The sequence below is a fragment of the Lissotriton helveticus genome, chromosome 6 (assembly GCF_964261635.1).
Source record: "Lissotriton helveticus chromosome 6, aLisHel1.1, whole genome shotgun sequence".
NCBI classification, from domain to species: domain Eukaryota; kingdom Metazoa; phylum Chordata; class Amphibia; order Caudata; family Salamandridae; genus Lissotriton; species Lissotriton helveticus.
The window spans coordinates 1,490,368,258-1,490,387,289 of NC_136067.1; the positions used below are offsets into that span (position 1 = coordinate 1,490,368,258).

Genomic DNA, 19,032 nt, shown 5'->3' on the forward strand with positions numbered 1-19,032 from the left:
GCTGATTTGCATAAAGCCATTATCTGACCCAGGGTGGTGTGGAGTGCAAAAAAACGATGGATTTGGGCCCAGATCTTTTGACTGGGGGAGTGTGTGACATTGATCCACATTCAGTCCATCACTTGTTGTTTTTTGCAATTGCCGCCCTAAGTGCGCTGGGGATGCCCAGACGTGGGTCCCAGGCACTCCACACCACTTGGAGTCAAGCTAGCCGGGCTGAAGAGAGGTGTTACCTCGAAACCGGTCCGGTCCTCGGATGCTTGATTCCGGTCTGGGAAAGATATGGCTGTTGTAGTTCGGACTGGACTGTTCCCATGGGGCAACAGGGTCAGAGCTGATTTGCATAAAGCCATTATCTGACCCAGGGTGGTGTGGAGTGCAAAAAAACGATGGATTTGGGCCCAGATCTTTTGACTGGGGGAGTGTGTGACATTGATCCACATTCAGTCCATCACTTGTTGTTTTTTGCATGTTTAGATTGTGGCAAATTAATTTCATGTGGACAGATGAGTGTTACTCTAATAAATACAGCATATGAACATCATCATAGTCGATGGTTGGTAGAGACATTTTGACTATATCCTGGACCTGCCCGTCCTCGCCCAAAATGGCGCCGGAATAAATGGGACTCATAACTCCTTGTTGTGTACTGGTTGCAGAACCTTGAAATCACGAGATACGTATGCAGTTTTGAAGAACATGGCGGGCGGGGACGAGAATTGATTGAATATTTCGACATCCCTATTGATATTAAGTTCTGATGTGTTATTGATTACTGTACTATTGAAAGTTCGAATTAACGTCACCCATGGTACTTGCCCGCAAATGTATATCTAGATAATTTTATTGTAACTGGCTCTGTCGTATTTTAATTATAAAATGTACGTCCACCGATTCCGCAACTGTTAGACACCTTAGTTCTTGCAACCTAATGGCCCGCCCGTTACGTTCCTCTACAGTGTAAATGTCTACTCATCATATACGATTACAGTTTGCTCCGTGGTCGGCCCACGTGGTTATAGGCCCGTATTTGTATACTGACATTTTCACAATAAAGGTTTTTAAAAGAAAACATGGTAGTAGTTTTTACATTGGTAAAGTTTTTAATAATAGTCAGTGTTTTAGAATCAGTAAAAGGCAAGTGAAATAAAGCAGTCCAATTACATGAAGGGTAAAAGGTATAATACGCAGGAACGCAGTAAAGATAAATGGTCAAGGGCTGTTGTGTTTTTCACTCCTGCAACATAAAGTGATCGATAAGAATCTGATATTCAGGCGTATCGGCGACTAAGACAGCAGGCCGAGCCTCTTTTGCTCAACGGCTCCGTCATGGGACGAAGAAACGCCCTTTTTCTCGAAAAAGGAATATATTTTACTTGCAGGACAGTTGTAAATTTTCCGGGAAAGTACATCAGCCTGGAACATTATAACATATGTTTAAGAAAAAATAATGTTCGAAAGTAATAAAAAGCGTAATTTTTAGGTCATATGACCAAGCCTTTCATCATTAGAATAAGAAAAGTAAAATGAACCAATAAAAAGTTTTATTAAGAAGTCACATGACCTGTTATGCTTACGTTACGCGCTGCGCGCCGCGCCCCGGATCGCTTCCGGGAAGCTGCGCTTCGCGCACCGGAGCACTTCCGGGTGCGCTAACGCGGCGCGTCATATGACGCATTACGCGACAACGCCGGTCCACAATATAGTCAAAATGTCTCCACCAACCAGCGGTCGGAACACAACTCCTTTCAGCAGGCTAAATAGTTCTGTTAAATGACAACAGAAGGGACAGGCAACAAGAACCATCAGTCAAAGAGGGGAGGGCAAGTTCTTCTCTACCGGGTCACGTTGGGGCCATACCGGAACTGATCGAATTGGTAGTCTACAGTGTTTCTGGATGTTTCAGACTGAAGCTGGCGTTAGCATGAGAGCACCACCATTTCGTAGCTCCGTCGTGGCCATTCCACGAGCAATCATGCAAGGCGCTGCCCACCAGAAGCCTGCGGGAGTCGGGGGCCCCCAAGACTTTTGTAGAATCTTCAAGGCTGAGGGGACGCTTTCGAGAATGGAGCCCAAGCGTCCGAGTTCCAAGGTGTCGCAGGCCCATTTTACTGGACCACGCCCAAATCTGAAGAGCCGGCTGCCATTTTGAGAGTCCTGTGGCAGCCGCCTATCGCTGCACCGCTAGAGCGGGAGCAACTCAAGTACATGGTGAGCGAGACGCTGTAGTCGAAAGAGCGGGCGGTAAACAGCTGAATAGCGGAAGAGGCACAGTGTAGCAAAAGCGGGCGGAATGGCAACTGAAACGGAAAAGGGGCGCCCCACTACAGCGTGTCTTTAGGTGAAACGGATTGTGGGACAAGGTCAAGAATGGAAGAGTCACCAAAAGGCAAAAAGTTCCGCTTGACACCGGGAGCCGGCTACCTATGTCAGGGGCGATCTCAGGCCACACCAGGGCAACACGACTTGGGGAGGGGGCCGGAGCCAAGCGCCTCCTCCGAGTCCGCGCCATGACACCGTCCCTCGGGGGCCTCCGTCAAGCGGTTCAGGGTGGCACCGCATCACATTGTTTTCAAATGCAGTCACGTCCTCAAACAGCCCCCACTTACATTAAGAATAGTGAAGCTGAAGCAAGTGCAAATAGGCTTCAGACAGTGTTACAAGCACTCCTCAAAACTTTGAACCATCAGAGTGCATGAGTTTCATGCTCGATCGATTGAGCTAGCCGGATCGGGCAACAAAAAGTATAAAATAGTTATGTAAATAGTTATTTAATAAAATGTTTTACCCTGTTACTTTGCTGGTGTGTTGTATATATTTGTAATATTTGCATAGAGTTTATCGTTATTTTGGGCGGGGTGGGTGGCGGAGCCGAGCTGTCTTGCATACATCATGGTGTGGAGTTCAGTTCATCTCACTAGTTTCGTATTTCTCATGAGGGGTTGTTCCTAATGTTTCTATTTTAGCGAGGTCAAAAAGAGATCCCATTAGTGGCCTACTGATTTTGCGCGATTCCTTTTGTTTTTTTACACGATTTTTCGCTATCTGCAAAGACTAAACAGAGTATTGCGACTCTGTGCTTGTTTGTAAATAGAGAATGAACCAAAGAGAATCAATTCTAAAATAGTAAATGCTTGGATAACAATCAATCAAATGGAGAGAGAAGCAGGCACGACGGATTACAACGGGGGCAAAGGCCTGCGTTAACTACCCTTCACTATCTGCAAAGAGAGAGTATTCCTAATAGAAATGAGGGGGGGGGGGCAGCATTCAAAGCAGATCAGTGTGCATAAACACGAACATGTTTTTTCTTACCACGTACTTGACATTCGACAGCTTATGATATTTGCTATTAAAAAACCATTGAAATTCACTGAAAAAACCATAGGTTATAGACCATATATAGTTAGGAATTAGCATTTACAAAACCATGAAAATTCACTGAAAAAACCATAGGTTATAGACCATATATAGTTAGGAATTAGCATTAAAAAACCTTTTTTTACTCACACAAAACCATTGAAATTCCATATATAGTTAGTAGTACTAACTATATATTTTCAGTGAATATATATATATATATATATATATGTGTGTTCTAACGAACAAGCCAGTGGCAGCAATGATCCAACAAGCGAACAGAGTGACAATAGCTCTGTTTATAGTGACAGTAGCAGGAATAGTACCGATGACGAAAATCCTGCGCCAAGAGCCCTGGACCTCGGCGAAGAAATTGATTTTTTGGTCGAGGACCGGATGAAAACCTTACGACTGCGGAAACGGCAACAGCCTCAGCCCCAAGCAACGCAAAAACCCGAAACGCAAAAAGAAGGGAAAGGCGTAGCAAAAACAAGGGGAAAGGGAAAAATACATTTCTGCCGCAATCAACAATAACTAACACAATGGACAAAACAATCATTAACTTGACAACACTGAAGTTAAATGATCATGAAGAGCAAATCTTAAAGCTGGGCCTGTCATACTGCCCTCCTAGGGACTTTAACTATGCACAGACAAGAATAGATATTTTCAGTTACATCAGAAAATTAAAATTACTCAAGTTTTTCAAAATAAAAAACAGATTGGCTAAAAAACAAGCTGTGGGACAATCATCCTCAACAAGTAACATCAGACTAGCAGCAACAGATGTGGAGGGAGTGTTGACTGCTCAGGTATTAGAGGAAAATATCAGCGAGGAAGATGGAATCGATATGTCCACACAACAACAACTACAACTGGCATCTATAAGTCAACTTGGGGCTGGCAGAAGCCCTTTTAAACAAAAATCAGTGTTTGTTGGAATAATGCCAAAAGATGCCATTGACATCTTCCATGACAGAGTAACTGAAGACATAAAAGATTTATATCATCGTGTCAGTCACCATCCTAAAAAATTAAGTTCAAATCAGATCCAATATAACCGATTAATGGCCAAATTAGGAAACAACACAGAAATAATCGTGAAAGCGTCAGACAAAGGCGGCAATATAATCCTGTGGCCAAAAAAGGACTATCTGATGGAAGCAAATCAACAGCTATCTGACACCATGTGCTATGTGGAAACAAACAATAAGGAATATATGAGAGCATTGGAGACATTGAGGAAACATCTACTCCAATGCAAAAGGGATAACATGATTTCCAAAGAAGAATATGCCTTTCTATGGAATGAATCACCGACATTACCATCTATATACTTTCTTCCCAAAACCCACAAAGAAAGAACACCTGTCCCAGGACGCCCAATAATCTCTGCAATTGAAAGTGCCAGTGAGCACCTATCTCAATACATTGATTATTATCTACAAGACCTGGTGAAGGATTTACCGTCGTATGTAAAGGACACAGGGGATTTTTTAACCAAAATTATTAATGTAAAGTGGGAAGACGGCATGAAACTGATAACAATGGATATTGAATCCTTATATGCTTGCATGGATCATCAAGTAGGATTGAATGCAGTAAAACATTTCCTATCAACCAGGTCCATTGAGAACTATGAACATAACAAAATGATCATGAAAAGTATTGAATGGTGCTTAAACAACAATTATTTTGTATTTGAAAAAACTATATGAGGTGTGGCGATGGGGTCTTGCTTCTCCCCCAGCTATGCCTGTTTAGGGGTTGGCTGGTGGGAGGAGCAGACACTTAGACAAGTACTTTACAAACAATATGGAGATCACATAAAATTGTGGTTGCGCTTCATAGATGATGTTTTTGTCCCGTGGAAGGGTAACAATGAAAGTGCCAATGATTTTATATGTGATATAAATGCAAATCAGATCAATTTGAATTTTACTTCAAATGTAAGTTGCACTGAAGTGGATTTTTTGGACACGAGAGTATATATAGAGAATGGTGGTTTAAGTACTACTCTACATAGAAAGCCAACGGCCGGCAACTCTACGTTGCATGCCTCGAGTGCTCATCCGAGACATCCTATTGAAAGCATTCCCTACGGAGAGCTTCTTCGCATTAAACGCATATGTAGTAGTGAGGAACAACAGAACACATGCATGCGAGAAGCGATTTAGAGATTCCGTAGAAGAGGCTATACGGCACACAGTCTACAAAGGGCTTTGGACAAAGCCAATAGTAGACCTAGGGAAACATTGTTGGTCACCAATATGGAGGATATGGAATCTCGAGAGAATGAGGAAACTTCCAACACCCCAAGGTTAATTTTAACCTACAATAGCCAGCAACGCCAACTTCGTTCTATTATTAATCGGAATTGGGCGATAGTACAGACCGATGCAGTCATGACACCTGAGATACCGGATAAACCCATCATAACATATCGTAGGGGCATCTCCATGAGAAGTCAAATAGCTAAAAGCATTCCGGATCTCAGCACTAGAAAGAAAGTGGTTTCATGGATACCTGAAAAACAGGGCTTTTACAAATGCTCGTCATGTCGGGCCTGTAAATTTGGTGCCACAACTAAGAAATACACCACACCATTCAGCCCAAAAGAGTTTAAAATCCAGGGGTGCTTTGACTGCAAAACTGAGTATGCAGTTTATATCCTGACGTGCACCTGTGGGCTTAGGTATGTGGGTAGTACCAAGCAGCAGGTGCACGTCAGGATTCTGCAACACTTGCGGGCGATTGTAAATAACGATAGCACATACCCGGTCGCAAGACATTTTAAAGCCATCCACCAAAATAAATTAGCGGATTTAAAATATTTTGTCATTGCCGCTGTAAATGACAATCCGCGAGGTGGGAACCGGGAAAAGAGCCTGCGTCAGCTGGAATCTAAATATATCGTGGAATTGGACAGTAGGCACCCAAATGGATTAAATAATACAGAGGATCTACACCATTTCCTCTAACATTTAATCCTCCAAAAATCAATTTTTACTGTATATCCCATATCCCATATATTCCTGAAAAAATGAAATACGTAACTAGTGGCCCCTGTTTTTCAATTGTCTCAATATTGTTTTTAGTTTTTCACATTATAAGTATAATTCACATTTTTTACTTATAAGTTTTAACATTGGATATATTGATGAATGAGTTATAATTCTTATTATCAATAAGTATAAATTGTGTTTATTGTTGTCTTTTTGGAAAAATCCTCACATCACTAATTGCACTTTATGAAGGAAATGTTTGGATGCTGCTATGAAACAATGCATTTGCACTTAGTTTGTATTTTTGCACAATGCGTAATTTTGCACATAAATCCATCAGACTAACATGAATTTATGATGTTCACCATTTATGAAATCAGGAATTTATTCCGTAATTAATGTATAGGATTTTAGAGTAACAATAATTTTTAACATCTTATCATTATCTTTTTTTTTAAAACTGCATTTATCATATATGAATTGTTGGTTTTCGTAAAATTGTAGATATGTATTCAAACATATATATTTTTGGTACCAGACATTTTATCAATGTATATATTTATTTATTTATATCCATTGGAATATTATGGTGAAAATATTTATCTTAACATCATTTAGAATGTTCATTTTTGATGAAGTCGATAAATTTGGTATTACATGTGCATTACGCCATTTCCTCAACATTACTAACTCTCATTACATTGCATTCATGCTGTAATGTTGTGCAAAGGACACACAATCCATTGAATAAGGTTCTTCAAACTATAAGTCCCAGCATGCATACCCGTCGAGTATTTCCTTCATTTCTATACATCAGGTGGAGGGGGTGAAAGCATCACACAATGGAAAAAATGTATGTATAAAAACTAAGAGTGGACTACGTTTTTGTAAATTGAGAAAGAATACGGAGGTATTCGAAACGCGTCTGACCTTTTGAGAAAATAAAAAAGACCTGCATTTTCCACGACATTTGGAGTCTGTCATTCATCCTTTGGTGGTGTTCCGGCTGGGCACCGCAGAGAGGAGTGGAGGTATCGATATATATATATCTATATATATATATATATATATATATATATATATATATATATATATATATATATATATATATATATATATATATATATATATGGATCCATCACCCCCTCCAACGACAAGAGTGAAGAGGCCAACACAGGGGAACAGGTGGAGACAGCATTTATTCCATTCTAGCAGGTAGGACACTATCGCATCACCCGCTGTTAGGCGAATGCATTTCGGCTTAGGATTAGCCTTCGTCAGCGCCACGGATGTGAATGCTTCAGATGACGGCAATTTTCACTGATATAAATATCACGCCTCACCTGATTAGTCCAGCGCTGCTCCGCCCCTCATGGAACAAATACCAATCGCCAATGTCCCTGGTATGTGGCATCATGTACCGCGACTGCCAGTCTCAGAATGCAATTCTCATGTTCATTGCTGGTAATGGTTGCGTGGGGATGGAAAAGCGCTGTGATGATAGAAAACTGACTCCACACTCTGCTGCCGTAGAAGAAACCGTCCCTCCTGTCCCCAACCGTCTCAACCTACATATGTCCGGTGTCCAATGAGCGAGGGCATGGATGAAATGCATATCCTGCCCAGCGTGAAGCCAAAATGACTCCAACACCGCTACGATTTCTCCCAGACCAGGAGGTGGGCTCTGGCAAATCCCGGTACCCCAGGTGATTCCAAAACGCCACCGAAGCAGCAGCCAGCAGGTCAGAGCCAACTTGGTGAGACGGGGGCCTCTTTACGCGGTACTGGAACCCACGCTGTAATATTGATCCGTCATCCCCTCCAACGACGAGAGTGAAGAGGCCAACACAGGGGAACAGGTGGAGACAGCATTTATTCCATTCTAGCAGGTAGGAGACTATTGCATCACCCGCTGTTAGGCGAATGCATTTCGTCTTAGGATTAGCTTTCGTCAGCGCCACGGGTGTGAATGCTTCAGGTGGCGCCAATTTTCACTGATATAAATATCACGCCCCACCTGATTAGTCCAGCGCTGCTCTGCCCCTCATGGCACAAATACCAATCGCTAATGTCCCTGGTATGTCGCGTCATGTACCGCGACTACCAGTGCCAGAATGCAATTCTCATGTACAATGCTGGTAATGGTTGCGTGGGGATGGAAAAGCGCTGTGCTGATAGAAAACAGACTCCACACTCTGCTGCCGTAGAACAAACCGTCCCCTCCTGTCCCCAACCGTCTCAACCTACATATGTCCGGTGTCCAATGAGCGGGGGCATGGATGAAATGCATATCCTGCCCAGCGTGAAGCCAAAATGACTCCAACACCGCTACGATTTCTCCCAGACCAGGAGGTGGGCTCTGGCAAATCCCGGTACCCCAGATGATTCCAAAACGCCACCGAAGCAGCAGCCAGCTGGCCAGAGCCAACTTGGTGAGACGGGGGCCTCTTTGCCCGGTACTGGAACCCGCGCTGTAATATGGATCCGTCACCCCCTCCAACGACGAGAGTGTAGAGGCCAACACAGGGGGAACAGGTGGAGATAGCCTTTATTCCATTCTAGCAGGTAGGAGACTATCGCATCACCCGCTGTTAGGCGAATGCATTTCGGCTTAGGATTAGCCTTCGTCAGCGCCACGGGTGTGAATGCTTTAGGTGGCGGCAATTTTCACTGATATAAATATCACGCCCCACCTGATTAGTCCAGCGCTGCTCCGCCCCTCATGGCACAAATACCAATCGCCAATGTCCCTGGTATGTCGCATCATGTACCGCGACTACCAGTCCCAGAATGCAATTCTCATGTTCATTGCTGGTAATGGTTGCGTGGGGATGGAAAAGCGCTGTGATGATAGAAAATAGACTCCACACTCTGCTGCCGTAGAACTAACCGTCCCCTCCTGTCCTTAACCGTCTCAACCTACATATGTCCGGTGTCCAATGAGCGGGGGCATGGATGAAATGCATATCCTGCCCAGCGTGAAGCCAAAATTACTCCACCACCGCTACGATTTCTCCCAGACCAGGAGGTGGGCTCTGGCAAATCCCGGTACCCCAGGTGATTCCAAAACGCCACCGAAGCAGCAGCCAGCAGGTCAGAGCCAACTTGGTGGGACGGGGGCCTCTTTGCGCGGTACTGGAACCCGCGCTGTAATATGGATCCGTCACCCCCTCCAAAGACGAGAGTGAAGAGGCCAACACAGGGGAACGCCCCACCTGATTAGTCCAGCGCTGCTCCGCCCCTCATGGCACAAATACAAATCGCCAATGTCCCTGGTATGTCGCATCATGTACCGCGACTACCAGTCCCAGAATGCAATTCTCATGTTCATTGCTGGTAATGGTTGCGTGGGGATGGAAAAGCGCTGTGATGATAGAAAACAGACTTCACACCCTACTGCCTTAGAACAAACCGTCCCATATATATATATATATATATATATATATATATATATATATATATATATATATATATATATATATATATATATATATATATAAATCCACAATCCTGAAGCGCCGAACACCAACAGCAACGGACGCAGCCAGGTACAGACCACAAACCAAGGAATTACAAAAAAATAGTGTGCTTTATTCCATCAATGGGGATGGCGGCATGACGCGTTTCGTCCGGAAAACCGGACTTGATCACATGACAAGACCCAGAGACATAAGTGGTTAAATACTGGTGGAAAACGAGACTCCTCCCACATATGAGTAGACATAAAAGTAATATCGTTCAGTGAAGAAAGTAAATCATCCATATACTATGTACAAAGTGAAATAAATGTTAAATGCAATAACACTAGAATCACTGTACAATTAAAATGTCTTCAAAACAGGAAAAATATATTTTTTTCACATAGTAGACATAAAGGGCAAGTGCCCAATGGATAATCATAATACCTTATTAGCGCATTAAAACTGAACCATAAAAGTCAATCTCAGTGGGGTATGTTCTAAAACCAGTAATGCAATTCATAACCACATAAAGTTTTTAAAGTGCATAGAAGAAAAGTGCAAGGTGCAGAATCCCAAAAATTCAGCAGCAAACATTTTATATCCAGATAAAAATCCGGAGCAGATTTAAAAAAACCTAATAAAGTGCAAAGTGCTAATAAAGTGCAAAAAGTCGGCAGTGCATATCTATAGTTAATAAAGGGATGGGGAACTAGGGCAATCACATCTTTTGGAATTCATTTGATAGCAGACATTAGGACATGCCTATAAACTACAAGTTAATCCAGCTCTGTATGTAGAAAATCAAACATCAATGCAAAAAACAATGCGATAGTCAGAGTAACAATGTAAATTCATCCATAAATCATCCATAACGAAATCAAAATAGATTAAAACCATATACAAAAGGTATAAAATCCATTATAAACAGGTTATGCGTATGGTGAAATAAAATATTTACAGAAAATTATTCAGATCTTCTCCCATATATATATATATACACACACACACACACACACACGCATCTATAAAGGCATAATACTTACCTGTTAAATACTTATATTTTCATTGCAGAGTCATGAGTTGTAGAGACATGCGTGGTAAAGACGCAGTTTTATTAATGACTACGTTGGCATGCGTTGTAATTACAAGAGTGGTTCCGAAATGCAACCTTTATTTTTATCTTATGAAGACAATGCAGTCATTCTGGATCAGAAGGCTGCTGATCTACAATGCATATTAAAATCCTAGGTTAGGTATAAGGAATGTAATCTTCTAATGATGAACACAGTAAACACAAATATCTCACTCTTTGGTAGACACAACATTACAATTGTATAGTATGTCAAAGGTCCTAAACTGGAACAACTTAAAAGAATATATGCCTAAGAATTACATTTAGCATGTCTATGTCCCATATGGTACAGTTTTCTGAAGTAGTATTGAGGTGCTGTTGTACTTGTGTGGCCTTGAGACCACTGAATGGTATTCTACTTTTCTGCCATCTGTAGCCCATTGATGAGGGTTCATTCTGGCATGGTATGGTGAATTGTGCATCACTATTTGCAACAATTGTGGTTATGCACTTGATAATCTAGAATTACATTTAGTTAGGCAACTATTCTCCTTTCCCCAGCAGCTCCTCAATGCTTTTTCCAACATGATCTGCACAGGATAGTAATCTCTAGGTTCATTGATCAATCTTTTTCATTTTCATGATCTGCATAGCTCACAGGTTGAACCTTTAGCAGCTGTAATCCAGAGGGATTACCCTGTAAAGAAAGCCACTCCAGAACATTGTAAGAGTAGTTATGGGCCTGCCTGCTGGAATGCCAAGGAAACCAAGATTGGTTAGAATACTACAGATAAAAACATTGCCCACTCTTAATAGTAAGGATTGGGAAAAACTAAACAAATTAAAGACAGATGAAATGTTGGGAGCTCATTTTTAGTTGCTGAGCCCACAACTATATTTATCTAAGGGACCACACACTAATATCAGATTACATTTTCAAAATTATGTTTTAATCAAGTTGAACTTTTAGACATATGGGATAATGGAATATTTCCACAGCATTAACTGATCATAAGGGATACTAACACTATTACTCCTTTGTCTGTCCCATACTTGAGTTTAATGTTCCTCAAATTGAATTTGTTGATTTTTTTTAAAGGTTCAATTGGGCGTAATTACTAAAGATTCCTGTGCACAGTTCTCATTCTGTATAAAATTACAGCACACAAGCAGGTTTTAAGCAAGGGTGGCACTGACACTAATCAGCTTAATAAACACACTTCCCACACTAATTTCGCTTTGTCAAGGCTCCGACTTTCTCTCACACTACTGTGAATGACAGTAACATGTGGTAACAAAGAACAAAAGCAAAACTGGGAGCATTATCAAATATTGTATAGCATTTAAAAATGCAGTGTAAGCATACCGTAGTAGTTTGCATCAGATGATCATAGTCATCTCTCTCATCCGCGAGTACATCCTCAGTGAGCCGAGTGGAGTGGCTTGTATTATAGTCTGGCTTTGTTCTTCTTAACATAAATCTGTAAAATAACAGCATGCTTTGATGTATGTAAACTCAAAATGTTCAATTGAATTAGTGAACATAGTAGGCCATGGTATTTGAGGTTAAGTTATCAATCAATTAATATAATTATAATAACCCCTAAGTACCTTAAACATTTTTTTGAGTAAATATGCTGTCTATTCTAGCTACACTTTCATAGTTCTAAGCATTTTCAAAAACGTCAGCAAAAGCTTTCTAAACTACTGATGCTAGGGGCAATGACATGCACATGCACCATGCACCTATTCCTTCTGTGTGAGACATTGATGGCTGCAATGTCATCAACTAACTTCACAGAAATCCAGTGTACATAAAGTATGGCATACCTCTGCTCATCATTGCTGTTTGCTACCACACCCTCAAAGCAGCTGAGAAAGGAGACACATGGCTGTTAGTAGTATTTGGCCTATATTTGGCATGATAGGTTAAAAGACTCTCCTGTCTTTCCCAAAGTCTCTTGCTTCCTACAAAGTTGAACATATCAACTGAAAAATGCAATATTTCGTGTTTTACTCCCCTGGTCACAAGCACAGTCTCTCAATAAATGTCATTTGTATTTGATTTTTCATATGTAGCTCTTGTCCATCCCATTACCCTTCATTTCCAAGCCAACGGCCACAGCATAGATATCAGCATTAGCATTACCAATCACATGCCTGAATAAAGCATCTGACTCCTATATGGATTACCATGGACTTCCTCAAACTCATGTTTATCTTATTCCAGTGGTGTACTAGCCCAGTGTCACTCTGCCATTTATTCTAGCAGAATTTGTGAGCCCAACCTCCAAAGGCAAAAGCAGACAAATCAAGCTCCAGGAATTGCTGATCCTTTACTCAGTGACAAGAAACTACTTTTGCTTCATTCTGTAGAATACTTCCAGAAGAAAAGTCACTCCAGAAAAAAATAGTCTTTCAGATCTATCATGCAACCCTCTTAAACAAAGACTTTGCAAATATCCATAACCCCAAAGTGTTCAAGTTCCTCCAGACAGAGTTGAAGCTAGACAAACTCATATTTTAACACTCCTAACCCAAGGACATGCCAAAGGCTACCACATGCTTCCTATGGATGCTGTGGTGACCTTGAAAGTGTCCTGATATGTATCCACTGAAAAGCCTCTAAGCACCTTAAAATGACAAATAAGAAATTAATCAATTGTTTATGTTTAAGATTAAAAAATCTCAAAAGGTATACTTAAACCCTAACACACAAGCAGGGCGGCTGGATTCTACATCAGAGAGGAGGCAGGCTGGTGGTGTTAGCCCCCGCACCCATGTAGATTCTCCCATAATGCTCCACTGAAATTCCCTACTTTTGATGGGGGGCTGTCAGTGAAAAATAGTGCATTGCCTAATGCCTGAGGTGCACAATGTGAACTGGGCAGCGAAGAGAGAGTCACTTTGAGTGAGCTCCCTTCTATTAGGATGTGACCCTCCAACAGAATAAATATTATCTCCCTGGCTCCACTTTCAGCATTAATTATTTGAAAATGCTATGCATTGCCTTCATCTCGCTGAACAAATCTAGAATATTAACCCTCTGTAACCATCTACTCAATTTTGGGTACCATGTTGGAGTAAAGGTGTCCCTCACTTGCTTTATTTGTGTTATAAACATATATATATATATATTCACTGAAAAAACCATAGGTTATAAACCATATATAGTTAGGAATTAGCATTTAAAAAACCTTACTTTACTCACACAAAACCATTGAAATTCCATATATAGTTAGTTGTACTAACTATATATCGCGCACCCGCAATCCACTGCTGATCATGTCACATATTACATCATTCATGACATGGTCAGTGACATCACTGATGACATCACTGATGACATCTCAAATGACATCACTGATGACATCACTGATGACATCTCATTTGACATTACTGATCACATCACTGATGACATCATTCATGTGATAATACGATGAACCTCTTCAGACTCTAATATAACCTTAGATACACTCAGTGTAAACACAGACTCACAGATTGTCACTCATCCATGAAGTTACACACACACCTAGTCAGTCATGCAAACAATCAATCACACCTCCATTTCCTTAACTATACAGTTAAACACACCTTACTTATTCAAACATATACTAAAACATATTTACTCACTTATACAATCCTGGATACAAGTTCACAATGATCCATACAGCCACTCACACATTCACTGGCTCTTATGCACAGTTATTTATATATGTCAACTCTCACATGTACTGTATTTTACATATGTACTTACTTTGACATGTAGCACTGAGATATCTATTCACTCACCAATACAGTCATGCACACAGTCAACCGCCCATACAGCTGTTTCCACATGCACTTTTGAACCCATACATCTATGCAGAGAGTCATACACCTCCCAGCCACCCATACACACTCTCAGTCTCCCATACAAATACTTGGGCAACCAATCAATAACCCATATAGTTAATCATATAGCTACTGATCAACACATGCAGCAGTTTACAGAACAACAGACATAATGATGCACAAATTAAGACAGTTTAGTCACTAACCCATGCACTCAGTGAGACACATTTAATCACTCACTCATACAGTCAGTCATGCACCTACTAAATCCTTTGTTCAGACACTTCTACATCCACTCATTCTTCAATATGTAAGACATATTTTAACTTTACAGAAACATACAGTCACTGGATGTTGTCATCAGTGATGTCATTTGAGATGTCATCAGTGATGTCATCAGTGATGTCATTTGAGATGTCATCAGTGATGTCATCAGTGATGTCACTGACCATGTCATGAATGATGTAATATGTGACATGATCAGCAGTGGATTGCGGGTGCGCGATATATAGTTAGTACAACTAACTATATATGGAATTTCAATGGTTTTGTGTGAGTAAAGTAAGGTTTTTTAAATGCTAATTCCTAACTATATATGGTTTATAACCTATGGTTTTTTCAGTGAATTTTCAAGGTTTTGTAAATGCTAATTCCTATCTATATATGGTCTATAACCTATGTTTTTTTCAGTGAATATATATATATATATATATATATATATATATATATATATATATATATATATATATATATATATATATGTATATATATATATATATATATATATATATATATATATATATATATAACATTTCTATGGCAAAATGAAACCCCTTATTTTGTTCCTTTTCAAATTAAATGTATTAAGTGTTACCACTTTATTCCAATCAAGATGACTTCAGGTGTGCCATACTTTTGTCATAAGTAAGACTGTTAGCGTTCTAGTTGTTCTTTAAAACACTCTGGGACATTCTGTCACTGGGCTATAGTTGGGCTACATCTGGCTGATATTTGGGCTACATTTGTTTTTTTTGTCTCTGGCGGCCATCTTTGGGCTACATTGGGCTTCATTGGGCTTCATTGGGCTACATTGGGCTACATTTGGGCTCCAACATATATATAGCCCAATGTAGCCCAATATATATTTTTCAAAGTTCATTTTCGTAAAAACCACTGGAGCATATATCTTGAGACATAGCAAAGGCACATCGGGCTACCAGTCCCTACAATTTTGCCAAGTTTCGTGGAAATCCATTCAGCCGTTCGAGCTAAAAGTGAGTCCAACCGCCCTATGGAAAACTCAATGTTAAAAACACGTTTTGGGACCCCCCTTTTTTCTCGGCCCCCGCTTGACGAAACCCCCCCAAATTTTCAGGGGCTGCTCAGAAACAAAATGTTCCATTTTCCAGAAAATTTCAGCCAATTCCGTCCTCAAACGCCAAAGTTATTTAACATAGAATTTTCAAAAATCCCATAGGAAAAAAATCCTAACTATATATACCTACTGGCGACCGCCAGTAGGTAATATATATATATATATATATATATATATATATATATATATATATATATATATATATATATATATATATATATATATATATATATATATATATATATATATATATATATATTCACTTACAGTACTGTTATAGTTAGGTGTGATAAAAAGCTCTATTACTTTTTATTTAAACCCTTAGAAATTCACTAGGAAAAAAAAGGATAAAATAACTTTATAGTTGGTGAATATGTCAAGGACACATTAACATTTTGAAGTAAAAAAACAGAATTTCACCAGTTATAGTTAGCAAAGCTAACTATAACTTGTGCCACCACCTTGCACTGCTTTTGACCTCACATTTTACATCAGCTATGACATGTTATATGACATAATTTAAGACATCTCTGATGACATCGCAAATTACATAAATGATGACATCACATATGACATCACTGATTATATCATCCAGTGGGTGTCTCCATTTGTTTTATAGTTTACATATTGGTGGGTAACTACCACATTACTTTTCTACCTAATTTTGTACATTCTGTGTCCAGCTAATCAGTATAAGTGTTTACGAAACACATCTGCTCCTAATGCACTTTAGGTGTGTAGATGTATTGAATATGTTATAATGATTTGTATTGAAGAGTAACTCTTTGTGAAGGTGACAGTTGATGGCTTGTGTTCATTATGTTCCACACACTTTTTCTGGTACTGCAGAAAAGGTTTCTAGCAGGGCAAAGATTCTACGTACTCCATACTAAGTATTGTAAGCAGACCTTGACTTATGAGACAGAATCGTCTCAGCATGATAATTTCTCAATTTAAATTTTCAAATTTCTTTTGGTTGATTTCGACCTCCGCAGAGATCAACAATTTGAAGTTAATACATATATCATGTAATTTATATAGAATTTCAACTACAAACATATTGATAACAATTTTCCTTTTAAAATATAGTTGCAAAAGTTTTCATATATTTATACTTATCATAGCAAACAAATTCAATTGGCAGAGATTTCAATAAGAGGATCAAGTGATTGGTAGTAGAAAGATTATACCTGAAACATATGGGTTTTAAGAAACAATTCCTAGCTTCTACCACAACATTATTAGAACAGAAATAAAACACATGGGTTAAGTCCTGGACTCCTCTACCACATTTATCACAGTCTCCTGTGCTTTCACCTGTGTCAGTCGAGCTTTTTGTATAGGCCTTTAGATGTAATATCCCTAGGCAAAGCATAATAATTAGTTGCCAGATACAATGCGCTAGAGTGTATATCTAACGTGCTTTTGGTGAATCTTAAACTCAATAGTAGATACAAAGGACTTATAGTGAGAAAGTTAGGAGCAATGTGCCATATTGAGATTGAAGCTTAATCTAGGAGTCATATTTCTTTTTTAAATGGCTTCACGTGTGCTGGAGACCAGGATTGTTGGATGATTTCAGTACATTGGAAGTATTCTAAAGTTCCTGTTAAAGGTGTATAAGTTTGCACCAACCTAAAATGTTTTGTATTTTAATAAGGCGATCAAATAGGCTTCTTCCACATGCAGAAGCTTAAATGCCCATCTAAATATGTTGGCCAAAGCTTTTGAAAAGGCTTTAACTATTGAGAGCTCTAAATGGAGTATTTCAACCAGTTTTGCTTGACTCAATGCTGTTATTTAACGTAGATATTTACCTTTGCATGTTTTCAGAATGTGCCATCTGCTAGTAGGAATACATTCTGTCGCATAAGGTAGGGTAAGGGGAATTTATTTACGATACATTTTGAGAAGAGAATGGATGTGTCCCTTACTGGAAGAAGAATACAATCTATTAAGGGTGTTTATATGAGCAACAGCTTTTAGATCCATATGCTGAAAGTGGAAAGAAGCTTCAAGGGATTACGTAAATACTTGCACTAAATAGGTGTATGCTTTTGCCACCTCAACAATTATCCCATCTAATTTCCAATCGAAGTGAATATAATGTTTCATTCTCCTAAATGGGACCACCTTGTTTTGGAGATATTTACTTTTATGAAATTTGCTTCTGAATACCTACTAAGGCGTCTATGCTGCGCTGTAAACCGATCGGAGTACGGTCAAAAAGTACCACATCATCAACATGCATTACCATGTTTATGTTAATGGAAGCTACCTTGGAAGGGAAATTATTTATTTTTATAAAACTTTCTGGTAAGTTGCTTAGTAAGAGGGGCTAATGGGCAACCCTGCTTTAGACCATTCAAGGTGGGTATCATATTGGTCAGACCTCAAGCCCCGTCTCACCCAATCGGGACTTTATACCATGTAGACAAATGGAGGGCGAGAACCAACCTCAGAAGAGCATCTGGTATCCCCATTTTCATTAATTTCCTCCACAGGGTGGGTATATTGACCCTGTTGAAAGCTGTAGAGAAACTGAAAAACAGACTATAAACCATCTATGATTTACCTTGTACAGACTTGTCGATAATTGTCTGTAAGATACCAATATTATCGGTCTCAGAATAGTCAGACTGAAAGCCAGCTTGGGTCATCGGAATTACGGCCATAGAATACTGTGTGCACCACTGTGTGCACCAGGGACTGACCTATGTACATGTGCTTGTTTTCCTTCCGAAGATGGGTTATCTATGATGTTGTCATCATGGTATGAAGGCTTCAGGTAGTATGGTCTTTAGCACCTTCAGAGTTTGGTTATTTTTAGTTAATAGTCACTCTTTGGACAAGTTTTCCATAGAGTGTTCTTAGTAGATACCTTTTAATATTATGTGGTGTATTTCTCATGAGAGTTTCACTGTC

The 19,032-nt window shown here is 39.7% G+C and overlaps 1 protein-coding gene across 1 annotated transcript in view; it reads right to left on the reverse strand.

Moving 5' to 3' along the window:
- RYR2 (ryanodine receptor 2) overlaps nt 1-19,032 on the reverse strand; it is a 3,071,198-nt gene that overhangs the window by 2,124,594 nt on the left and 927,572 nt on the right. The window contains exon 28 of the mRNA XM_078648003.1: nt 12,265-12,379. Coding sequence (XP_078504129.1) covers nt 12,265-12,379 — 115 coding nt within the window. The remainder of the gene's footprint in view (nt 1-12,264; nt 12,380-19,032) is intronic.